Source organism: Hirundo rustica, chromosome 1 (assembly GCF_015227805.2).
Source record: "Hirundo rustica isolate bHirRus1 chromosome 1, bHirRus1.pri.v3, whole genome shotgun sequence".
NCBI classification, from domain to species: Eukaryota; Metazoa; Chordata; class Aves; order Passeriformes; family Hirundinidae; genus Hirundo; species Hirundo rustica.
In genome coordinates this window covers 11,488,492-11,514,369 of record NC_053450.1, presented here as the reverse complement: position 1 = coordinate 11,514,369, position 25,878 = coordinate 11,488,492, and the positions used below count along the sequence as shown (strand labels likewise).

The 25,878-nt window shown below is 44.7% G+C and overlaps 1 protein-coding gene across 1 annotated transcript; it reads right to left on the bottom strand.

Annotated features, from left to right (window-relative positions):
- Positions 1–241: 241 nt before the first annotated feature.
- FBXO32 (F-box protein 32) lies at positions 242–24,382 on the bottom strand. Its single transcript, XM_040088330.2, has 9 exons — positions 24,090–24,382; positions 20,957–21,069; positions 19,209–19,258; positions 18,450–18,542; positions 11,518–11,611; positions 10,504–10,688; positions 7,261–7,443; positions 5,953–6,096; positions 242–5,280 (listed from the first exon to the last, which is right to left on the bottom strand). The coding sequence occupies exons 1-9, from the start codon at positions 24,203–24,205 to the stop codon at positions 5,191–5,193; spliced, it is 1,068 nt and encodes a 355-aa protein (XP_039944264.1). The 5' UTR covers positions 24,206–24,382; the 3' UTR covers positions 242–5,190.
- Positions 24,383–25,878: the final 1,496 nt, after the last annotated feature.

The following is a 25,878-nucleotide window of genomic DNA, read 5'->3' as shown; positions in this document are numbered from 1 at the left end:
CTGGGCTGTGGGCAAGTACAAATTCATGAGCATAAGCTCCCTGTGAGCACTGTTTCTGTTAGAAGTGAGGGCTCATTTCCCCTTGAGATATGATGAAGCAATAGCTATATCTGGGATGTTCTGCTGGGACAGTGAGCCAAGTTCTGGATGTTCCTGCAGAAGAGTCTTTGCTTACAGTCATCAGAAGCTCAAGGCTGATAAGGTCACCACCTTGGAAGCAATGAGACAACCAGCTCTGTGGTTCACATTGTTTGAACATTTATTGCAATTCAGTGTCAAAAATGTTTTACAAAAATACTGCCTGCACAGAACAGCTGTAAAAATCAGTTGAACATGCAAGGAAAGAGGAAAAAAGTGTGCAAATTTATAATGGAAGGATTTTAACCACACAATAATATTAAACAGAAGTCTTACGTAAGGGATGCCTTTCACTTCATATCATCTCTAATTACAACTTCAAGGAAAAATAAAGCAGAACACACACTTTTTTCCATATATAACTAGGTATTTATAATTACTGCAGATTAGTTCCTAAAGATGAGCATATTTTCTATTTCAAATTAAAATGTTCTCTTGGTAGCTGACATGTTAGCATTCTGTACAGCACAGGACAGCTAAAGAAAGGCAAATTCCACCCTCAGCTGCCCTCCCAGGAGGAGAGGCAGCAACACTTGGCAAATAGAGAGGGAATGTCTCTGGTGTCAAGAGTATCTCTATACTCTTGAGACTGCATATGTCAAGGACAAGATGGATTTGTTGTCCTAGGGCCAGATCCTGCAAAGCTGATTTGCTACCAACAAAATCACCGTAGCAAGACCCTGGGTAGAAATTAGGTGCTGGTAAAGACTCAAGAGGCCAGCAGCCACATGGTGACTGCTTTGTGAAAGGCTGACCACAGCTTCAGAGTCTGGAACCAGCATCACTCCAGGCAGTGAGCTGAGAAAGCAGCACAAGCAGAACACCAGAGTCCCAAACCTTGAAGGAGGGAGTCTATACCAGCCTGATCAGCCATCAGCTCCACAGGGCTCGTGCCAACAGCCCAGCTACAAAGAGGGGCATTTTAATTTAAAGCTATGTCTTTTTGGCAAGGTGCTGATCTACGGGGAAGATGTGCAACATGATTGTAAGGACAACGCTGGTTTGCTGTACCAAGCAGGAGATCAGTGTGAAAAGCACATCTGATTTATTTGCTACACAAAAGGATTTGAAATGTTTCCTGCTCTAAATGAAATTCTAGCAACTAAAGGCCTAGGAATTCTCTGGGCAGGAAAAGCTGGTTTAGTACCTGTGTATGTTCTAGAAGGTGACAGCTTCACAAAAGTAACTGAAGTCAAACAGAAATGGGAATACAAACAGTTTAAAACCTGGAGCAAAGAAAAATAATACAAAATATATTCCCATATACAGAAAGTGGCAGGGTGCAATTAAATGTTTACATACAAAGCAACATTTTCAGAGCAATACACATTTTCCTAATCACTTTACATAATAAAGGATCTAGAAACTCCCCCAGTTTAAAAAAAAAAAAAAAAAAAAAACATAAGAGGAGGTACACATGCTTTATGATCAAACTTCAGCATACCATAGTTAGTAAAAAAGGCTTAAGGTATGTACAGCTGAAATCGTGCCTCTTGAAATGGCCACCACATCAAAAACTGGCCTCTTCTAGAAAGCTGAAACAGATCTCTGGGATTTCTCCCTTCCTAAGCCTCCTCCCTTGCAGGGATCTATTTTTCCTTTACACAGCACCACGTTCTATGCTGTTTCACTACTTAATCCATCCCCTAAAGACAATGAGATTTCCTTGGATATTTTGGCAAGAGAAAACCCCAAAGAGAGGACAAACTCTCCCTTCCTAGTATAAGAACTGATGCATATCTAATGGAAATACATCAACTAACTGGAAGGTAAATGTAATTTTAAAAGAACATTTTATTTCCAAAATACAAGCAAAATTCTGTTTTCCCCTTCACAACAGCTTTGCCACAATTGTCTTAAAATAAAGAGGTCCTTTTACCTGAGAGCAGCCTTAAACCATCCCACCTGGAAGCCCCTGATATCACTGTCAGTTTTGTTACTCTACCATCCTCAGCCAAGCAGATGTCTCTGTGCCACTAAAATACTGTTTGCTTTGTCTGTAAGTGGTTAAAGTATCTGGATGCAACAGCATTTTGTTTTAAATACAAACCAAGAGTGTTCACTGCAACATCTCCCTGTACCAGCCACTCAAGAAACAATAGGTCCCAAAGAAACCAATGCCATCTTTGACTATTGCTGCAGCGGGAGGGTAATGACTGAGGCAGTGACTGAATAAGGCTTATTCTGTCTCTTTTTGTTTAGTCTGCTTTGTTCTGTACAGTAGTTGCTAGTTTGAACACTGACAGCAATACGCCAAGACCTCACACAAGCAACTGACAAGTGTCTATGTATGACAATCATCTTCAGCACTTTGAACCTTACAGTGCTAAGAAATAAAATACACAGTAATTGCAGTAAGTTGTATAAATAGGAGCCTCAGTTGCATATTAGATCTGCTGTCAGTATGACCCATTGTCTCTGGGTAGAAGAGGCCAGTGAAAGGGTGATGGAGGCGATGGCTGGAGCAAAGACATTCCCAAATCACAGCTCAACGTTGAGAATTTCCATCTTCTTATGCAAGGAATGCAGTAGGCCAGATTCAAACCTGAGCTTAAAATTCACTCAGTGTCACAATCTCACAGAGGGTAAGTGCTAAGCACAGATGCAGAGTAGACAGAATGCTGCAGCATTTCATACCAAAATACTGTTGCCTCCCCAGGTTGGCTCATCGTGGGTGGCAGAGGCAAAACTGCAAAACAAACCAGCCCCAAGACAGAGCTGGAAACAGAGGATGCCAAGGCTGACAGGTCTTCTCACTGCTGGAAAAAGGAGCTACAGGACTCTCCAAATTCAGTGGCAATGCTTCACATACTTCACTTGCAAGTTTCACTCCTTAATGTTCTCATTCATGAAGCCAGATTTCAGCTTTGTCTACCCACTGCCATCAATGCAGGAAGTAAAACAGCAACTGGCCCCCTTTACTCACAAACATCCCCCAAACAAGCACAAGTGTATTTTTCCAAGGCAGCAGTTGTTAAATCACTTTCAGTTGACATGAGTATGATCAGGAGGCTTATGCTTTCTACCAGCAGTCAAACTGCTGAATGGGGCATCAACATCAAGATAAAGCTTGTTATCCTGCATGTGTTTTCCCCTCTTCTCTGGAGAGTGACATGCTCTGGGCCATGGCTAAGGGTGGTACAGGCTCACAGAACTCCCTGGAAGAGCGAAAACTTGGGATGTGCTGTTAGGCGGCTGGAGAAGGGCAATTCTTGTCAGCATTTTCCTTGTTTTCCTCCCCTCTTCCCACTGCTCCATCTACAGGCAGCTTTTTTCCCTTTTTGCAGCTCTTCCAAGAATATGCAAAGTGATTTAGCTTGCAAAAATGCAAATACTGTCATTTTAAAATACAAACGGCTGCAGAAAAGTGTTCAAAGTCAGTTATAAAAATGTAAAAAAGGAACAGCATATTTATCAATAATTAACTCAAGTAGTTCTTCCTGAATTGTCCTGAGTACTCCTTTTCCTCAAAATTTTTGTACATAGTCGCACACAACCCACTAAATATTTACCCTTACGAGGTATCCTGCTTACACCATACATAGAGAAAGTGCTATAGAGGAAATCTACTGATAAACAGCAAAAACTTTCCACTGCAGGTTTTCAGATTGCTATGTACGAGCTGGATTCTTCAAGCTCCACTGTAGAGAAAAGCACTGCATGCAACAGAGGAGACAGTGAGCCAGATCACAGCCAAAGTGAAGTGGCCACTTACTCTGGAGGACTGAAAATTTAGCTCTGGGTTAGGGTCAGAAGATCCATAAAGCAGCTCAGCACTGGGAGCAGAAGGGACTAGGGTCCTTGGGTCTTTGCCTCTAGCATAGAGAAAGAACCAAAGATATCAATGTGTTGGAAATCCCTTGCTTACCCCAAGTCCTGACTGCTAAATATTAATCACTCCCTAAGCTCCAGGGCTCTGAAACTCAACACTTGCTGCCAGTCTTCCAGTGACTAAGAACCGCATCATTTAATGAGATTCAATGGCCCAGTTCTCCCTATATTTTACCAGCTCCAAGATGACTGAATTCACTTGACATCAGTGGAAATACAGAGCAGTGAATATGTTGGAAAACATGGGCTTGAAAAAAAAGATTCTAACCTCACTTAGGATTTCAACTAGTGCAATTAACCTAATGGTAAGAATTCACCTTGTGAGATTAAATCCAGTCCTTTGTTTCCCTATCATAGAACTTCCTCCCTTATAGATAATGCTCATCCTTTTGTCTTCTCTTTTCACATTTGCATAGTCTTTCATAAAACCAACAATTTAAAAGAGGATGGAGTAAAGTCTTAGGTATTCATATGGTGCCTATCATCTAGGCATTCAAGCACTGAGTAGAGCAAGAAAACTAATGTAAAGAGGTAAGCATTTATACAAGAAAAAGATGCTTACTATCACAAACATTTCCCTTTAAATCATTGTACAAAATACAAAAGTTCACATTGTACACTGGATCTTTGTTTGAAAGGTACTCAATCTATTGGAGGTAGAAAGTGGTGTGTTGCGATTCTGTCTCGCAAGTAGGCTAGAGCTCTATCCTAAGTATTTCAGAATGTGTCCTTTTGAAGGCACAAAAGTATTATTAAACTTGTCATAGGGATACTTTTCATAAATATTTCTAAAATGTCATACTTATAAATATGTACGGTAAATAAAACCAGATGGAAGAACAGTTCAACAGTCCTAGCCTCATATTGCTTTCTCTCTCTTAGAAACAAACCAAAAGAGGTCTCAAATGGATGCAGGGAAAATTCATTTTTAACTCCTAAAAACAAAAAATGAGGGTTTTTTTGCCCTGTATCTTGTACTCTGATCAGACAAAAAAGGGACTCTGTACAACATGCTGTATTTATACACCAGTCCTATAAAAGTCTGTATTCTTTAAGTGCTGCATGTCAGTGAGCAACTTCACCTTTCTTCTCCAAGATCCTCTTGTTCCTTGACTCAGGAGCTTCCAACAAACATGAATATGTACACTATTTACAAATGGAGTGTCCCAGCTCTGTGACAAAGTGTCCTGCAGGAATTGCATATGCTGCGCTGACCCAAGTTCAGAACCTGAACAAGTTGATAAACTCTTGCGGTGAAAGAGAGGTGGAGCAAGTCTCTGGGTTGTTGGCTGTGCAGGGGTGATCAGTACCCTGGGAAAGCAGAAAACAATTCTATTTAGAGAGGCTGCAGAAAGGGTGCCAAAACATCACCCAACTTAGCACTGCCCCTCTGCCAGAATTCCATGTGCTAATAGGTAGAGCAGAGCCCAGAATAACAGACAGCTCAGAACTGTGCTTAGTATCTTAGGGGAAAGTCATTGAAAAAAAGAAGCAAACATCCAATTAATTCTTTTCTCCTCTTCTGAGGGAAGAGAGGCTAGAGCCTATCATCAGCTACTGGAGTTTTAACTCAAGACATGTTTTGCATATCACCACAGTGGTCAGCAGATTTTCATCCTGAGCTGTTTTGCAGCTATCAGCTTTCATTCCAGCTAATCCTGCTGCCAAGACCTCCACTTCCATATGATGGGTAGAGGAAGCTGCTGGCAGTGCTAAAATGATTTCTTGCAGGCAGCCCAAAAACATACCCAGCTTTTAACCCTCTGGCCCAAATGAACACTACTCAAGTTCAAGATAAAGATGGAATCTCTGAAGCACAGAGAAGAAAGGGTCTTAATAGCTGAAGGAGAATGAAGATGTAGGAATTCACTAGGCTATGCAGGTAAAGGAATTGCAACACCCTTAGGCAGCTGCAATCAGAGGAAGCACTGGATGCCCCATGGCTCCTGCCCCAATCAAGTCTGTCCTGCCAGCACCTCCTACCTTCCAGGAAAGGATGTGGCAGTGCCTGCACAGTTGCAGTGTGTCACCATACTGCTCCTTCCGTGGGTAACACCTTATGAGCTTGAAGTACATCTTTTTCCAATCCAGCTGCCCTTTGTCAGATAAGATCAGACGCTTGCGAATCTTAAAGAAAAGATACACAGAATATATATAGCAGGTCAAAAAACTGATTTGTTCTGTTCAGCTCATGCTGTTCTCTTCCTCACATGTCAACCCTGCCAGCGCCATAACACTTCCCTTGCAACACTGAGAAAGCTCTTACTTTGAAGACTTCTGAGCTGCTTTGAGCTAAGAAGCTCTTACTACTTATAGCTGAAAAAGCTATAAGCATTTTCCTGATGGAACAGCCTCACTCAATACCATTACGAAGGTGCATTCCCACTCCATCAACTTCACTGCTAAAATCCTGGGAGCTATTTCATACTGCTTTGACCACTGTTTCTGGCTGGCAGGACAGCAAGTAGAGTTGCATTTAACAGTTGTAAAAGTTGAGGTATTTTTCTCCAAGAGTCAATGATTTATCGTATTAGCTTGGGAGACACATGTCTCTTTTTTAGGGTTCATTAGCTGCAGAGGCTGGATTTGAATTTACTTAATAATAGAAATAATTCCTTCAGAGCCACTTCCAAAGTCAGATTTGGAGTGAGTAAATAAAGCCAAATCAGCAGAGAATTTTGGCACATGGTTCCTGAAGTGCAGAAGTCTAGTACAAACACCCTGGACATCCACCCATCAACAGAGAAGGATTTTTGTTTGTTTGCTTTTAAGTTTAGATGATCCCAGATGATTACCAGCCTGACAGAGATGTTTACACAGGTACAAAGTGGGCAGCAGCAGGGCTGCTTTCCACATACCATCCTGTCACTCACATAACAGAGGGGATTTCTTGCTCCAAAGGGCATGAGTACAGCTCACATCCACAAAGATTCTCTGCAAGGGTGTCAGTCCCTGGGACATCAGGATGATTGCTGGAGCTTGCCTGCACGTTTTCCCTACACACATGGGGCAAGGCACAACTGCAAGTCATGCAGTTGTTCCCACCTGGATTAGGACTGAAGTTCAGTGTATGATTAATTCCTCAAGCTCCTATTTCAGGAATCATTGCTGTGGCATGTAAAACCCTCTATATAAATCATCTTCACAGCCATTCTCATGCTAGCCTATACAATCAGCTTGCTGCATACTCCTCAGATGCATGAGACAGCCAAGTAAGAGAACACGCAGGGCAGACACTCTTTCTGGGGGGGTACACCAAGGACTGATGGCAGTTTGCACCTCTCCTCATACCTGTCTGTCTGTGAAGTGGTACTGGCACAGTTTCTTCCACAGCAGCCGGTCTTCACTGAGCACTTGAAGGTCAGGAGCCACCTGACCCAGGCTAACCAGGTCCCTCCCATCGCTCAGTCGCTGCATGATGTTCAGTTGTAAACACAACGGCAGGTCAGTGAAAGTGGTTCCTTTAAAGGCAGGCTGGAAAAGACAGACAGAACTGAGCTCCCAGGAAGCTGAAATCCTAAGAAATCCTATCTGGCTGCATAGCTACTGCTTTTTTAGAATTTCTTCACACAGAGAACAAAGCAGCAGTTCCATCTTCTAAATAAAGGAGACATTTTACATAGAAATATTTGACCTTCTGCCCCACAACAGTTTGAGATAACCTCAAGGAAGAGGACATGTATCTGTAGTACAATAATTGGAAGAGCTGCAGTCCAAGCCTCCTTCTCTCCTTTTTGTCCACCTCATGAGACTCTGCTCCCTGAAGCACCACCATAAGCTTTTACTACAGGCTGTATCATGGTATCAGCTATTGTCCATCCAGGTCTCTCCACCACGAGGCAGATGGGCATTACTTCTCAAGTTCAGTTCTGGTTACACACACTGCTGGGAATCTCATGCTCTTCTGACATGAGTTTTAGCTTATGTCATCACAGGATCTTGCTGCAACCACAGCAGTGGTGGTGAGTACCCAGAGCGTGGGCTCCCAGGTCACTGCTGGCAGGGCTAGCTCTTCCTCTGGGAACACTTGAAAAGACCTGCCCCTTTCCCACAGGCCACAGCCCTATTTTCCAGGCTGTTCAGCCACACAAAAGCGGATCCTAACCAAAAGAGACAAAAGGCACCCCCATCCTTTGCTTAGCCTCCACAGGGCCTAGGATTGTTTCACAAGTCCTCATGGGGCACAGCTCCAGGACAAATAGACCACAATAGATCTGCATGTCCTACACTCAGGGGAAATCCAAGGTATACAGAGGCACAAGACATCAGCAAGAAACACAACCTGGGCCACAGCTTCAAAACCAGCCCGAGCCTTATTAAGGCAAAAAGCAGCTTCTAAGAATGGGCTCCAACTAAGAAACAATGTTAGACAGATGTGCCAAGTTCATCCTTTACCCTGCACAGAGATGCTGCTATTTTAAGTTGCAGAGTCACAGTACCCGCCTCATCTCTGGCAGAGCTATTAACTGTTTCAAACAAGCAGCACACAGCCCACCAGCAGCAGGGGAACACTGCATGAGGCTGCTTTTAATCATGTGGTCCCATCTCCAGGCATCCCACGGCATGGGAGACTCCAGAGGAACAGTAAGTACATCTGCACATCAGCAGCTCCTGCCCTCACTCCAGTGCCTCAGTGCCGGCCTGCCCAGACCAGCAGCATTGCCCAGTACCTGCAAGGACCACAGCTTCTCAACCAAAACATCCATTTCTGCATCACCATCCACCAGGCAGACCTGACACAATCACTCCAGAAGCAGTGAGCTGTCTCTACAGTGTCCAGAGGCCATTCCTTTCCGTGACAGCCTGGAGCATTTTCTTGGGGTAAGACAAATGCACTGGATCCCTGGATCCTGTCCCACTGCTCTTCCTTGCCAGGCTGTATTTTGCATTCTTCTGAACTACGTCTACATATAAGATTTGCTAGGGTGCAACACACAAGAGTAAGCTCAGAGACTCTTTGGTCAAAAAAAAACCCAAACCAAACAAAAAACACAACCAACCAACCCCAAAAAATCCAAAAAAAACCCCCCAAAAAACCCAACAAAACAAACAAACAAAAACCCAAAACCAAACAACAACAACAAAAAAAAAAACACAAAAAACCCAAAAAAACCAAAAAACCCCAAACACCCCACAAGAACAACCCAAAGCTCACACTTGTATCTCTTTCTGAAAAAAAAAATTGTGTGACTCAAGCAAATCAAAACAGGTTTTCTGGATCAGGTCAAAAGTTTATCTGCTACTACTTTTCCCTCAGTACTCTTTCCCAGAACTTTCCAAGTATTACTTTTTTTTTGGAGAAAGAACACAGATTAGACCAGAACAGATGAGTATGCCGTCATTTTCTGGACAGAAGTTTGTCTTTTTAAAAAGCAGCTGTAGCACATACAACACTTCGTAAGGTTTTTACCTTTTTTTTAATGATTTAGGTCTTGGGTGCTACAAGACATCTCCCCCTTTAGAAACATCACAAGCTCACTGCACCATAACTGGTTGCAGACCTGAGCTTCTTCCTTTCTCTGAATTTATCTGGTTTTGTTCTAGCTTGAACTGAAGTTATCTTCAGCGGTATGAATTTTTTCGCAAGCTCTACATCTATTTTTATTTACTTTAGAAAAAGTGTCTGCAAACATACACAAGTATGTATAAAAGTAGTTTCTTCCACAAGCAATGTTTTGATGCACTTTTTGTCTGAATAGGCAGAGTTCTTCAAGACAAGGGGAACACAAACACATACCAGCATGGCAGGGAAAGCTTCAGCATTTCAGTGGAATAAGTATCCATTTGAGGTAGGAAAAAAAAAAAGGTGCCTATAATAATCCTGGGCAACTTATTGTTGATATCCCTGCTTGAGCAGAGGGGTTTGACCAGATGACCTCCAGAGGTCAACATCAAATCTGCTGTGATTGTGTGAAATGGAACAAGTTCAGATTTTATTCCCATGTAAAGCCAGTTTAGAAATTTATCATCTAACACATCCTTCCCATCCCCACAGATGCTGTTGAAAAAAAACAGATGTTGTAAAAGCAGGACTCATCCAGCTGGAACAGGTAGCTCCAGACTACTGGAAGAATCATTGGTATTTTCAGCCAGGAATCATGAAGCTACACAGAATTTGAAAATTTGCATTTAATTTACAGATCAAACAAATCTAAAAACCTCAACTGTCTGATAAATGAGTTTTGAAGGCAATTGCTCAATTTGAGAAAGCCCAAGTTGACTTTCCACACTGAGGCCTGGCCTGTGAGGACTGAAGAGGGGGAGAGCATCTTCTGTCCAGCTCTGTTCACACAGCACTTTACAGCCATTATGCAGTCAAGTCGCAGTCTGTGACCAGTAACCTCAAGGCATGATCCTGGGTTATGTACATGCAGTTTGAATTAAGGGAGTCAAATCAGTTGTTTTGACAACTTCAGGTCCTTCCTGCGCTTGTACTGGGAGTAGAGTGGGAAGCAGTCACCCAAACGAGAGCTGTTAACACAAAAAGGTTTCATAATGGAGACCATATTTTTAGCTTTCAGGATTTGTGCTTACCCTGGTGATCTGAATGTTATTCAGCTGCTGCTGCCAGTGGAGAATGCTTTCCATCCTGTGCACCCACATGTTGATGTTTCCAACCAGGACAGACTTGCCAACCCGTTGAACTAATGTGCAGAGGGATGTGTAGAGGGTCTGCAGCAATTCCCGTATTAGCCTGATGTTCTGCTGATCTTCAAGGACTTTGGATGAACAAGAAAGGTTAAAAATGGGAATTGTCAAAATCCTTCTCTGAACTGACATATTTCTCAGTCAAGTCAAATTATTTACTGTAATTTCACAGGCCAAGAGATCCAGCCTGTGCTCTTCATTTTAGAGGAAGGCCTTAAACATTAGCCAGTCACAGCAGGTTAGACAGCAGATGGAAAGAGAACCTCCCAGGATAAGCAGATGAGATCTGCCATTTCTGCAGCACTTCCCATTTCCAGCCACTGGCAACTGGCCAGTTTTCCCCTCTGATACTGTGCAAAAAGTTATCAATGTGCACCTCTTCCCCATCTACCCTGGCTAATGTGCATTTCTCATTATGTATAACTACAGGCTGCTGCAATGCCCAGGTTTCAGGGACAGTTAAACATCCATGAGGGAAGGGCCACATCTCAACCACAACTCATTTCCCTGAACAGGTGAAGACACCCCTCCAGAGCAGCAGGAGCAGGAAGCACAGCACACTGCCAACAAGGCGGCAGCAGACTGCAGATGCTCCCGGCCGAGAGCAAGAGCAGCCAGATCTTCTGCAGTCAGAAACAGGAATCAGTAGGATGCAGAAGGGGCAGCAGTGAGGAAAGCTGGGAAAGGAGGAGTCACCTCTCAGACACCAACTTGAGTACCAACATTTATTCCTCTTCCCCCAAGTCCTTCATTGAGGGAAAAGAAAGCAGAACTGCACTACAGAAACAAGCAGTGGTGCCCATCTTCACCCATATTGCATTGCCTGACTATTCTCAAGGATGTGGCTCACCAAAGTACATCAGATTAAATCAGACTCCCCCCACCATTTCCGTTTCTTACCTTTCTGAACCACCTTTTCCAAAATGTTCATGTAGTTTTTCTGGGCAATGCCGCTCAGTGACGTCAGCTGGGACTTTGCTATCAGCTCCAACAGCTGTGGATAAAAATAGAAGTTGCAAGCCTTAGAGCACACAGATACCTTTCTAATCTTGACTCCTAGTCACATGACACAGCAAAACAGTCCAGAGACTTGTTTGCTGCTTGAAAATAAAAAGGAGACAGAACAACAGAGCAAAGTAACACAAAGGGAAAGGAGAGCAGAGGCCAAATAATTAAATTCACATCAAAAGAGGTGGGGGGGAAAAAAGGCATTTTAGTTCTCTTCAGTGTGGTGGGAGAGGGAACTTGACTTCATGGGTCAGAGATGCAGAGAAACCACAGCGGTGCTTGGACTGACAGTTGCTATTCACACCAAGGGAACAGCAAACAGCCAACGTCACCATCCTTCACTGGGGCATAAACAAGCAGTGTCATAAGGGAACACGAGCAAATGCCTGTTAGGATGGGGATATTATTGACGGACCATTAATGAGAATCAGACTCCACAATTTACATCAACTCCTGGGTTGCATGGGTTTTGTCAGAGCACTGTCGCTACAACAGAAAGGTTAAGTACTGTAGGAAGAACAAAATCTTCCCCACAACAAACCCCTTCTCTCCTAAAGTTTCCTCCCCTGTTCAGCTCCAACGACCACAATAACAAACCACTTTTCCCTGTCTGACCTGTTTACTTGTTAACTGCCCCTAATGAAAATCTTGCTTTTACTTTCAATTAGTATTTGCCTCCCATCACTGACCTCCCGACTCTTAAGCAAGCTGAACAGTGAATTTGGGCTGCAGTTGTTAAAGGAAGTATTTCCCACAGCAAAGGACGCTCTCTCTTCCCCATTTCTGTGCCACAAGAACAGCTGGGGAAGTTTCCTATGGAACATGCTCTGCAGTACATGTGGCCTGTGATCTTACAAGCCTTCCTCCCTCCCCCCAACATTATATAAATGCACAGACTGCCCACAGGTCAGTCCATTTGTTTTGGATGTACATAGGCTTCTGTTTTAATTTAGAAAGGAAAAACCTTTTATGCTACAAATCAATCAACATGTTGCCGCATGACCGGCTTATTAATCCTTTATCATCTGCAGCTCCAGTATCCCATTGCTGGCACCACAGAGAGTCCAGAGAAGGTGCAACAACTTGTGTCAAGTAACTAAGATGGCTTTTGACTAGACTTGATAAGTCATGAGCTGAACTGTTTGCCCTGCTATAAGAATGACAGGAATGTATCCAAAAAGTCACCGGCAGCTTGCCATGAAGCGGGAGCTGAGGGAGAGGTATCACTGCAGCCTGCTCTGCTCATCTGGGGCACTGGCATGTGACTGCCACTTAGGAGCAATGAAGTCGCCTCGAGTGACCAATCTCTTCTTCTGTTTAATATCCAGGCCAACACCACCATCGGATAGCTTTGAGTTTACATTCTATTAATATCTTGCACCTCACATGACCAAAAAAAACCCCAAGATGAAAAAAGACCTGCACTAACTCCTGTCAAGGGCAGGCTGCTTGTTTTCTTGGCTTGCTTGGAAGAAACAGGAGATGCAGGAGAGTTGGGTCATATTTGGTGCCCAACCATCAGTGGATTTTCTGGCTATATCAGCTAAATGAGACCACAATAACTAAATACTCCTATAAAAATGGCAGCTTGAAAGACATTTGAAAAGCTTATAAAAGGTCTTTTCTTCATTTTTTGGAATACTGGATGAATAAGTAGGAAAAAACCCAACCAATGTTCCACAGTAGTCTGTAATACTCTGCTTACCCTAAACTGTTTAGCCTTCAGACCTTTGATTATAGTGATCAATTTGCCAGACTCCATCTGTACAAATGGCCACACATGCACCCAGATCAGCTTGCCTGTGCACAAACAACTGCTGTCTCCAGATTGCACTGTTCTGGAACTGGCACAGAGACAGTTTCCTCCAGGCTGGGTGTTAGCAATATTGTGCCCATTACTAAAAACACCAAAGTGCAATAAACATCATCTAATGTAATACCAGAGGAGTTGGACACCAGGGCCATTCTTTTAGAAGAATGAGGATAAAAACCTCAGTTTTTTGAAGAATACTGGATTGGTACAAAATTATTTCAGCCAAAGGAACAGATTCAAATTTGCCCTGTGTTTATCAAGGTTCAATTTATGTTCGGTGAACCAGCTCAGATATAATGTATCACCTCTCTTCTCCTACAGCAATAAACACAGGATGAAATTCTATATGAAAACTATGTTGTGTGAATACCTCTATGGCTATTCCACTCCCCCGGGACCACTGACTGAAGCAACCAACTAGTCCTCCAAATCAAAAAACATATTTTATTCTTCTGTGCTCATATAATACACAAAACCCAGATAAGCAGTACAGTTCATCTGTGCCCCACATGCTCCAGTGCACTAGAGTGTTGGCACAGGCCCCAAGTATCGTCTCAGTTAATGGATTGCCAAACTGGGGTCTACAGCAGTATAAAAAAATAAATCAATGTTGCCACTTACATAATACAGACTAAAGCAGACCAATGAATTCAGATTAACACTGAGTAGGGTAAAAAGACTGGAAAGCTGCAAGCATGTGTTATGATGTGGCTGCATTAAGTCCAGCCCACGCTCAACTGAGAGGGACAGATGGTAGGAGAGAGTGCACAGTGAAAGGTTAAGAATAATTTTTAAAGGCCTGCTTTTCAAATACACTAAGTAATTGCATTCCAGCTGATTTTAACTGGAGCTGGGAAGTCTACAACACCTCTGGAAAACACGGTATTAGATCCAAATTCACTCTTCCAACTCCTCAGAAGTTGAGAAAAGTGACCTGGTAGCTCCACTAAAAAAAATCCTTCCCTATTTTGGTTGCTATCAGAGATTTGCCAGAACTATAGAGAAGAGGCAAGAGATGCAGTAGGCATATCCCAGAGCCTCTGCAAAGCTGGAAGGAGACAGCATCTTCCACAGCAGGGCAGTAACCTGCTCAGTTCCCCTGAGTGAAGTGGGGTTCCTGCTCAAATCCACCAGCTGGAGCAGGCAGTGCAACAAAACCTCTCCGCTTCAGCAGCAGAGCAGATCCTTCTCCTCCCATAAGCACAAGATAAAAAAAAGCAAACAGAGCACTGCCATGTGGCAGGGAACTAGAGCCCCTGTTTCAGGGCCACAAGAACACTGCTGTGCACCCATGACTACTGTGTGCAGCATTGCTTAGACCTGCTACAGCCAGATGGCACTTTGGCCACAGTCTTGGTTCAACCCAGGGGTGTGCAGGCAATCCATACCCCAAACAACCACTGCTGGGGCCTGCAGCACACAGAGCCAAAAAATCCTCAGCAGTCCTGCTGTGCTGAGCACAACCTTGACTCAAAAAAGGAAATGCTCTGTAGTGATTAAAATCACAAGTCTTAAACTACTGAAATATAAATTCCCCACTGAATACCTCAAGCCAGCTATATGAAAGCTGGACTGCACCATGCAGGGATCCATAAGTTCCTGATGGTTGGGGATGTGACTCCTCACATCTGGACTGCTTAGGAAAAAATTAAAATTCTTCCTCCAGCCCCCCCTTGCTCTCACAACCCTTCACTTTCAGTGGCTGAAATGTCACACTGGCTGTCAGCTGGCAGGTGGAGCAAGACCAAGGCAAGTTATAATGATTTACAGTGCAGGTGCTGACAGATTGCCACGAGGCAGCATCCAGCTGATATTCTTTCAGGATAGCATAAATCCAGGACTCCTGGAGCTAGCCTCTATTAAAACTTAAGAAGCAAATTTAAGAGACTACTTTAGAAGGCTGCACACAACGTAGATCACATTCTTTTAGAAGAGTTATGCCCAGGCAGCTTAGCCTGACCCAAGCTTTTATGATCAGAAACAGCACCTTCCCTTGAGACTCCACAACCATATGAGAATTCTCTTTCTAAAGAAGCAGCCTGTAAAACCTGTCATCTGAACACAGTGTTCCTGAAGGGAAACCAACTTCTGGGCCAGAGGCACCTTTGTCTCTGCTCCCATTAATTATGCTTACAGAATGCTTCCAGTCTTTTCATTAAATCTCTAAGACCAGAGAAACCATGGCTGCTTCCAACAACAGTTTAGGTCTTCTGGGTCAATCTCACACTTCCTTATTAGCCCTAAAAAGGGAACATTCAATGTTCCATAACATGTAAGCAGATGCACTAATTTGAAGGATCAGCAACAATCGAGTCACAGCACCAATACCTCTAACTTGGTACTTTCAGAGCTGTACCAGCAGACCCAGATAAGATTGATGTTAGAGGAAAATTTCTTCTGCTTCATTTACAAGGACTCACTGGCTCCAGCTGATGGTGTTTTCCCATGAAAAGTATCTGCAGCTCATACCCCCACCCCACTTGAATGAGGTGCCCATTTTATCTGTGCTGCATTAGAAACTCCAGTAACTTAGTTCTGGTGTATCTAAAGCAAAAACTTCTGTGACAAGAAAGCAAGCACCAAAGACACTTAAGCACAGAGAAATTCAGAAAGCTAAGTTTATGTTAAGCCTGAAAGTCCATTTGGCTACCAGCAAGTGATGCAGCTCATATCTCTATAGGGCAAGCTTGGGTGTAGCCAGCAGAACCTCAAACCAGGATCTGTTTCTCTCCTTTCTTCCCCTACAGACATCACATTCCTCCTCAGCCTCCAAGTGCAAACCCCCCTCGAAAAGCATTTGCTAGATGAATTAAGTAGCATGACATTAATATCAGATACCCTGAGCAAGGAGTGGAACTAGAGAGAAAAAGGAGAGGGAAGGAAGGGAAAAATGTTCTGCCTGCCAGTATTCAAGGCATTTTCCATGTGACAGATTGCCCATCTGTGTGCTCTAGGAAGTCTGCGGCTTGCAAAGGACTATAAACATGATTCACATCTAGGCAGAGCTTTTCATGAATAAACCTGGCATATAAGGCATTTTATGAACTACTATCCACTGGAGACTTGGCTGATACAAGCCTTTCATTTTAAGAAGTCAATTTTACAATTTGATCCATGGTACCAGGTTTAATATCTTCTTTAAATTGCCAAACCACAAGTCAACCTCAATTAGAAAGCTTCATGCCTCTCAGTAGTACTGTACCTGTAAAACTATGAGGGAAAAGCTACTCTTAAAAGCTCAGAAGAGAGATAATTCGTAGAAACAAGGACATATGTCAGCTTCCATAGCTTTCAAAACTTGTTTTTGATAAAAGCATCCCAAATGTGCTGTGTATGAAATCCTCATGAGAAAAAGAGAAGGTGGTCAACCTGAGCTCCCGCACCAGATCACACTGACTTCACTGAAATTTAAGTTTGCTGTTCAAAAAATTTAGTGGGACTTCTGTTCAACAATTATAGTCCCATATGAGACACCTATCACATTGGGCCAAGTGGCAGAAGCCCATCATGTGGCACAGCATGACCTGAGGCCATGCTTAGCAGCAGTCTTTGGAGTTCTTCTCTGTCATAAGGAAGTTTGCCAAAGGGGTATCTGCAGCACTAAACAAGTTTTATTTTACACTCCTTCTTTATATTTGACTAAAGGGTTATGGCCTTGGCATGAACTGTTCCTTCTCCAGTAATCCCCCTGAAGATGACACGGCTGCATGTGTGTGTACATATATATATATCTCCAATATCAGGAAACACTGATGATCACTTCTGCACAAGCAGGAAAACAAGTTGTCCCAAGATCAGCAGAGCTAGGACAGCCTGAGTTTACATGACTTAGACACTGCTTTGCCTCCCCCAGAATCCCCACTCCCTGCCACCACTCCTGCAGTGGGACATCCAAGTGACTGCCCTTCCTACACAGCCAGTGGGTTGTCACCCCCAATGCCTGTACCCTTGATGACAGAGGTTTCCACAGGTGACTTGTCACCTAGATAACCTAGGTGAACAAATCAAGGTGAACCTGCTCAGATAATTTCTTCCTTAGACACTTCTCGTGACACTTGACTCAAAGGGAAGCAATACTGCTGCTTGCTCCAGAACCTAACACCCAAACAGCTGTCGCATCACAAGTGATCAGTTGCTCACAAGACAAAAAGCAGCTGTTCATAAAGAGCCTCAAATTAATTAACTTTTTTTAAAACCTTATTGAATTCCAAATCTTGCTAAGCATTCTGAAATTCAAGATCAGTTTGCAGATGACATGCACATAAACATACAAGTATCCACAGCCCTCAGGACAGCAGGTCCCCCAACCACTACCACCTCCTTGGTCACTCTGAGCCAAAAGAGAAGCCCTGACCTATTATGCAAACCAGAGCACAGGAAACATGAAGCTGATGATTCCTTTATTAACTAATGCTGTCAGGACTAAACAAATGTTTCATCCACTGAAACCACTGCCAGTCACAAAGGATTAAGAGCAAACGTGATCCTTAACAAAGAAGTTAAGATCAGTGCCACCAAGAGGTTCGGCCCAACCCTTCATTCCCAAAACGCTCAGTTCCCGAGTCTCTCCTGTATCACCTTAAGGGAGACAAAGCTCCACAGACCTCAGACTGGAGCTTCCTGAGCAAAAAGGTCTCCATTGCCTTGTGGCATCTGCAGAGAGCCCATGTTCCTTTTCAGAAGCTGAACTGCAAATTCAGGAATTAGAAGCCAAGTTTTCTGGGTTTCAAAGGTGAATGACAATTGAAAAGTAGTAGGAATGCTAGGCTAAGGACTGCTAATCTTCCACATTATCACTTTTCTCTCCTTCCATTTTAATGAACCAAAGACAAGATTTGGACATCTATCCATACACAAAACTTCCATGAATTACTTGAAGCAGAAAAGCCCAACACACCCACTTGCATGCTCAGACAACTTTTCTTTGCCACTGCTTCCCACTATCCAATTGATGCTCAGTTCTGAGCCTCCACCACCATCAAATCAAAATAAATCCAGGACTTTGACTCACCCTCACAACATAGTTGAATCGCCTGGAATCCAGGATAGCACTGGAGAAGTCAAGCCGGTTGAAGGCTTCTCCCAAGGTACAGTAACCATGGCGCTGAGAGGAAAAAAAAAACACTCTGGGTCATGTTTTGGCAGACTTGAGTCCAGACAGCACTGGGTAGACCTGACCTAGAGCAACTCAATTTAGCAAGCTGATGGGTGCAAACCATCGGAGCAGCTCACAGCCAGAGGAGACAGGCTTGGCTCCCACTGAGCTGCACTTACTGACATCGAGAGTGGGCATGGCTCAATGTCCATACAATATTATGGTAGTTTCCCAAGAGACCCATAAATTTACATGTGAGAATGAGCTACACATTCCTGAGGTTCAATACATAGTGTGAGTTCAGAGCAGTCTCATACAGCCGCTTCTCTCCGTGAGTGCAAGCGAGTTGTTGTGATAAACTCCAATGATTTTCCATGTTAGGACTGTACTGGGTGAAAGCCAAGAACAGTATTATGGCTTGGTTTGCAAACGGCTGTTTTGTTTTTTTTTAAATGAGGGAAGCAAACAACTCATATTTTAAACACACGTACAAAGCCTTGTACATCAAGCCCTGGATCCCGGATAGGGGCTTAAAATCATTACTGAAATTCCAGCCACAAGCCAGATCTTCCACTTATCTCTGAAGAGCTTCTGCTGATTTGTATCAGCACAGGATCTTCCACTGCTCGTAAAAATCAGTAGAAAAGAGAACAAAGAACCTATAGAGGCACTCACCTCCTTTGTGCTTCCCTTGTGAACATAGATCCACTTCTCCTGGTGGAAGTCTGTTTGGACAAAGACATTTCACTCAGTTAATCTTCTACCTCAGTGAATGTTATGAGCAGAACAGAGATAGAGCTCTGTCTTTTAGTATAAATTATTTTGTTTATGCCACCACACTTGAAACCAAATCTAGGAACTCACTGAGCTGCTTTGTTTCTACACAGCCTCATTTGAGACTGTAGCCCTAAGCCTCAGAAAAGGCTTCTGTTTCATTGACACAGCTCAAGACTGTAAATGTTTAATCTGCCAGCCACAGATATACCATAGCACCTCTTCTTTTTTGGTCCCAGACAGTAAGTGTGGCTGACAGCCAGGTTTTGTTGTTATTGATTTTATTAACTATTTATTACCTTGGTTACAGGCTTGGGATTGTATGTCAAATTTGAAGTTGAACAAAAATGTCATGAGACACCAGGCATGTAAGAGAGATTTTAGCAGTGAGGTCAGACTCAGAGGAGCATGCTTATGCTTGCAGCTAACTTGCTAAAAAGAAAGAACTATGTGGGACCAAAATTTTCCTATTTCTAGTTGCCCCTCCCTTTCCTCAGAATGGGAGTTGTCCCATCCATTCCCCAAAATAACTTCCCAATAGCCAGCACACACTGCTAACTCTGTATGCAAAAGAGCCTGTACTATAAGCAGTCACACTGCTCAGTCCTTCTCCCACTCCATTTTCACATGGGCTTTTGACCCTACTTCCACCACCCACTGGCAATTTAACTGCCAGTTAAATAAATAAAATAAATTCTCATCCCCACCCTGCTGCACTCCTTTTCATAAAGAAAATATTGAGCTCCTAGAGCAACCTGTAAATTAATGAACTGAAGCTATGGAATGTACTCCAGCCTAGTACTGTAAGTCCAAGGACAGACCCAGTCTCAGTTACAGGCATGCTGACCCTGCATCAAGCCCTTTTTAATGGTAGGTCACAGCAGAATCCAGCCAAAAACTGTCATGGTAACATTTGTTTGTTCGGAGAACTGAATACACTGAGGGGCCAACTTTTGGCAACAGTTCCCAAAATCTTGGGGGATGCACAATGAGTTAATAGCAGTGTGGGAATTGTAACTCATTTCCTCCGGGTATGTTTATATTTGTAACCTTCACATATAACTCCAGTACCTATCTTGCAATCAGCCCAATGCAGCCCCTGCTGTCCCTGCAGGCTCCCCCAGGGCCCCATCTGAGACCCTGGCTGTTCACTGAGCACACAAAGATTTCAAGCCTTCTATTGTTTTGAGTGAACTGAAATCTTACTTCATTTTTCATGCACTCCGCACACTGAGACAGGATCAAAGCTTACATTCAGGCTTGTAGCCTCCAGTAATGTAGATTACTGTTCAACATGCATATGGAGGGAAGAATAAATTTAGCCTGTTGTGAACAAGGAAGTCTACAGGGGGAAAAATACTGGAACTGGTTCATTTGAATGTACCATAGGAAAAAATTACCCTCCTGACAAACAAATGACAAAAATCTAACACAAAGAGCACAACTCCTCACAACAGGGATTACTAACAGGGGCATAAATCTTCATGTTAAACTGTATCCAAGCTTTCTACTAAGGTCAAACATGGGCGGAAAGCCCTTCAAGACTCTAGAAGGCTCTTCATGCACTGAGCAAAAAATACAGATATGAAGCATTTTCCATTCTTCTGCAGCAACTTTTGTTTAAAAAGAAGTCCAAAAAGATGTCTTACATTGAGTCTTGGCTTTGTTATTCAGCAGATCTTTTTTTCTCTTCTTGGCAGCAACATCATAGTTTATGCTGTTGAAGAGATTCTCTTTGTTGTGATCATCTTTTTTACAAAAGCTGTGAATGACACAAAGCAAGGATTCTGTTTATTTCTGCATTTTGTTGAATGCTACGTTTCCTGCAAGGAGAGAAAATACACAGGTTTTTATTGTCACCTCCAAAGCTGCCTCTGAGAAGTAGTCTGCACACAGTTTTAGCATCCAGTAACAGCATTTTTAAAGGAACCTCTGGTACCTCAGTTGTGGGCTAGCCAAGATACCCATGACAGGAGAAGGTAACACAGATTACACAGTTAGTGCTGGGACACAGCTGAGCAATATTCTTCTCCACTCTTTAACCTATTTCTGTCCTTAAGTAACACCATATCCTCCTAGTGTAGGAAGCAGATTGCTCTGAGTCAGTCAGACTGCTACAGAAGGACATATTTAGACATCCCTGAAGACATATATACATACTCAAAACACTTATTAATGAAAGAGTTCCCACAAAATACTATTTCAAGGAAATTTTAAGGAAAAGCTTAACAGAGGTTCTGATTTATGTGATGGTTTTCCAGACCCTGCTTAGAAGGGACTACACAAGTTAACAGGCTATGATCTCTTGTCCAAGACTGCCCATTGCCTGCTTCTACTGGAGCTCTCCTGTAACTGTACTATTAGTGAAGGGAGCTATAACCCCTTATTTCCTACGAGGGCAATGAAAGGCTGTTTATAAAGAGGCTGTGCATCAACATCTCCACATCTGCAAATCAACAGATCCAACCCACAACTCTGAAACTGAGAAGTCCCTGGGCAGCCACAGCACTGCTGCAGAGATCCCTGGGGGTGGCAGGGGAAGGCAGCACCACCAGGGGCTCTCAGCAGAGAGCCCAGCACACAGCTTGCTGCCCAGAGCTGCAGGGTGCCTTGCAGATGCCAGGGACAAGACAGGCCATGCATCCAGGAGAACAAAACAGCTGTCCCTATGCTCTAGCAACTTGCAAGGGACCAAGCATGGCTGTCTGCAGGCCCAAATTCAAAGAAGGGTGCTAGGCACCTTGCAGCACCTCTCAGCTGCTGTGGCTCAGAGAGCCCTGGAGCTCTGACGGGTGCCAAAACACGGTACTGCCGCTTGCAGCCCTGGGCAAGCGTCCTCAGAGAGAGCCACGAGGACCCTTATGCCGCCAGGAGGCTTCCTGTGCAGGCCATGTATTTACACTGCTTAGTCTCAAACAAAACCCAAGCATGAGCACCATACCAAACACACCTCTGACAGCTATTCAGCACAGTCTCCTGCAAAGGAACGAAACCTGTGGGACAAGACTTCTTGTTTCCCTTGTTCACCGGCTGTCTGCATGGCCACACCACCAGCGTATGCAAAAGTCAAGTGACCAAGTCAGAGTTTCAGCTCCAGGAGGAACCAGGATCCCCTCTGGTATGATCCAGATGGGTGTTCTCGTTTGGCACCTGCACTCGGCCCCAGAGGTGGAAGAAACCATTCTCAGTTTCAGAACACCCTGATCCTCAGCAATCCCTTCCTATTCCACATCCCCCTTGCAGGGCATCTGAGCTGTGGAGAAGGCACAACTGCTGTGGGCTCCACCACAACACTGCAGAAGGGGAAGAGCAGCAGCATTGAAGGCGAACAATAGTCACAGAAACATCAGTTTAGGGAACCAGACACTTCTGCCAGCTGCAGCTTGCTCAGAACAACCTAAACTTGAGACCAGAACATCCCAGCTGCTCATGTACCCCATCCATACTGCTGCCTGCTGAGGGGACCAAAACCTGAGAACAGAACATAGCAGCAAGGAAGAAGCTGTTTTGGAAAATCCAAGCTCATGTTTTATCACGGTTGCACAAAATCAATAGGGGGTCAGGTTAACATACCCCATGCAGTGGCAGAATCTGAGCCCAAGAGCACAAGATGGATCTGCTTTAAATCTCCCATGTCAACAGCACACCCTTGCCTGTTGACTTCCTACTGAATGACTGTGTAATCTGAAACCACCATAACAGCAGCAGTGGACGAACTCCAGCATGAGAGGCAGATTATTTCCCTGTTTATGTACTGCCAGGTTTCTACACACTTCTCCAGGGCATCTTGACAGGTTGAACAGTTGGGCACTGCAAGGACCCCAGTCCGGGGCCAATATGTCACCTCCTTGCTTTTAAATGCGAAAAGGGATGTATAAACTCATGCTAAACTCAGTATTCCCAACACACAAACACTAGCCAGACATTTTTCTACCTATTTACAAATTAAAAACCTAAACTTGAATTTTGCTTACATGAAAGAGAGCAGGAGATACCTGCTACGTAAGCCTCCTTGCACAATAACATCTCAGCAGTGGCTCACAGCAAATCCCTTCTTACCACAAGTCCCTTTGTCACGGGTATTCCTGACCCATACCTAGGCCCGGTGGCAGCAATCCCAACCCTGGCGGCACACAGCTGATGAGAAGATGCAGATCTGTGAGAAAAGTTCGGTTTTGACAGAAGCGATCTGGCCCGAGCCCACGACACCCACGCGCTGCAAAGCTTCCTGCCCGCACCATCTTGGGGGTTTGTTGATGTTTTGCAGCCAGATTAGTCAAGTAGCGCGTAAGGTACATTACTCACGGCCTGGGGAGGATTTATAGCTTCAGACACATCATCCTTCCCAGCCCGAGACCGGGAAGCCCCAGGCAAGGTTGTTTTTTGCGGAGGAGGGTGGGCAGGCACCTCCAGAGCCCCCAGGAGACGCTCGGCGATGCTCCCCGGGGTCACAGCCCTCTGGCCGCGAGAGAGGCGAATGTTTCCTCTTTTCCTCGGTTTTTCGCCACCCTCCACAGCCGTAAGGACGGCCGGGCCACCGGGGGAGGAACAGCCTCCACAGGGATGCAGGGAACCCGCCGGGGACTGAGTGACCCTGATCGGAGCTTCCTTTAGACCCGGAGGGGCCGCCGGGCCAGGGATACCCCGACAACGACCCCGCTCCGCCGACACCGGGGCCCCCCTGAGCCGGCCCGGGGCGAGGGGCCCCGCCCGCCCCTCACAGCGCCCGCCGCCCCCGGCACCGCGCCCCCTGGCGGCACCGCGGCCCGCCGCCGCCGGTACCTGCTGATGTCGCCCACGAAGCCGCCGCTCTTCTCGTCCAGGAAGCGCGTCCAGCCGTCGGCCGTCTTCACCCAGCTCTGCCCGGGGGAGCGCCAGTCCTGCCCCAGGAACGGCATGTCGAGTGACCAACACTGGAACTGGGAGAGGCGGCGGCGACCGGAGCGGTGACGGGGCAGATCGGAACAGTACCCGGGGCGGTGCGGGGCCGACCAGGGCAGTACTCGGAGCGGTGCGGGACAGAACAGGACTGTACCCGGAGCGGTGGCCGGAGCAGCGCGGTGGCGGCGGTCGCGCTCCGCGCTATTTATGCGGCGGCGGCGGGCGCGTGTTGCCGGAAGCGCGGGCCGGCCCCGCCCCCCCGCACGTGGCCGTGTTTATCGGGCGGGCCCCGCCCGCGGGGCGGAGGGGGCGGAGCCAGCGGCGGTGCGTGTGCCCGGCCGAGCGCGCTCCCGAGCCCCGCGCGTGTGCGGAGTTGCGGGCTGTGCGCAGCGGCTTCGCACGGGCAGCGTCGAGTGTAGAGAGCATTGAGTGCGGAATACAAACAAACGTAAAAATGATGTTCTGTGCGTGTCTCAATGTCACATATGGTTCCCAATATTCGAGTTATTGGCACAAAAGATATAAATATTTATGCAGGTATGTTTTCATGGGCTTATAAATATGCTTTAGGTATTTACGTGTTGCAATGTTGTGCCATATAATAGTATATAATAGTGCAATACGTGATATATGTATGGCAAGGCTGTCTTTATAGAAACACACGCGATCGAAATCCGGCCCTGCCAAGGGGGTTAAGCCACGCAGATCCGTGTCACTGAAAATACCGTCATCCTTTTAATGAGGATCACTCAGCAGCTCTGCAGCGCAGTTGGGTTCGATCTACAGAAGCAGATGAAGAGAGAAAGAACTGCTAGGGAAGGTGGACACGGCATTTGGCCCGTCTCTTTTAAAAGCCATCAATTTAGAATCTGGTGAAAAAAACCCTAGGCGTTACATATTGATTCTATATAGAGAACACTATATAAAAATATTATGTAATATTTTCTAAATGTATGCTTTAAATGTATTTATATTATGCTTGTAATGGTTTATGTATATAAAACATTTTATGTATCTGCTTTATATATTCATGTGCTATGTTTCTACATTATATGTGTACACACATGTAAAATATCTATAATATATAATATATATTATATACGCTATATATAATGTGTGTATATATATAATTATATATGTGCTGTGGTTTTACATTCAGTGCTATTTATTTTCATAATTTATAGATAAATATGTACGACTGAAAGCTATGTAAGTATATATGACAGTATTATATATGAAATATACACGCTGTTTACACATAGTTTATTTGGTGCATGTACCAACACTTTTTAGTAAAACTGTTATTTATTTAATGGTAAAAACACAGGGTTTTTTGCATCCAAGCCCAGGTTGAGGGAGTACCTTCTCAGCTAAGAATGTGCTATGGCACATTCCGTTAATATAGGACATTTTGTATTAGGATTATGACATATTTCCCCGTGCTATGGTATATGTATCTCAATATCTTGGGTTTGCCAAGCCAGCGTTAGCTGGGGACCCTGTGCGCGGGCTGTCCCGGGTGTCCGGGAGGGGTGGGTGGCTGCCAGGGCAGGCACGGCCTGGCCTGTGCTTGGGGCTGAGGGCCGAAGGGACGCGGGGAGCGGGGCCAGGGGATAAACTAATCCCGTCCTAATCCCGTCATGTTGCAGCCGCTCCGCCTGTGCTGCCACCGCCGCGGGGCCTCGGCGAC

Coding starts and splice junctions, on each gene's coding strand:
- FBXO32 (XM_040088330.2), bottom strand. CDS start 24,205: ATGCCGTTCCTGGGGCAGGACTGGCGCTCCCCCGGGCAGAGCTGGGTG. Junction 11,612..18,449: donor GATTCAACTATGTTGTGAGG/GTGAGTCAAAGT, acceptor TTTTATCCACAG/CTGTTGGAGCTGATAGCAAA. Junction 6,097..7,260: donor ACCACTTCACAGACAGACAG/GTATGAGGAGAG, acceptor CTTTTCTTTAAG/ATTCGCAAGCGTCTGATCTT.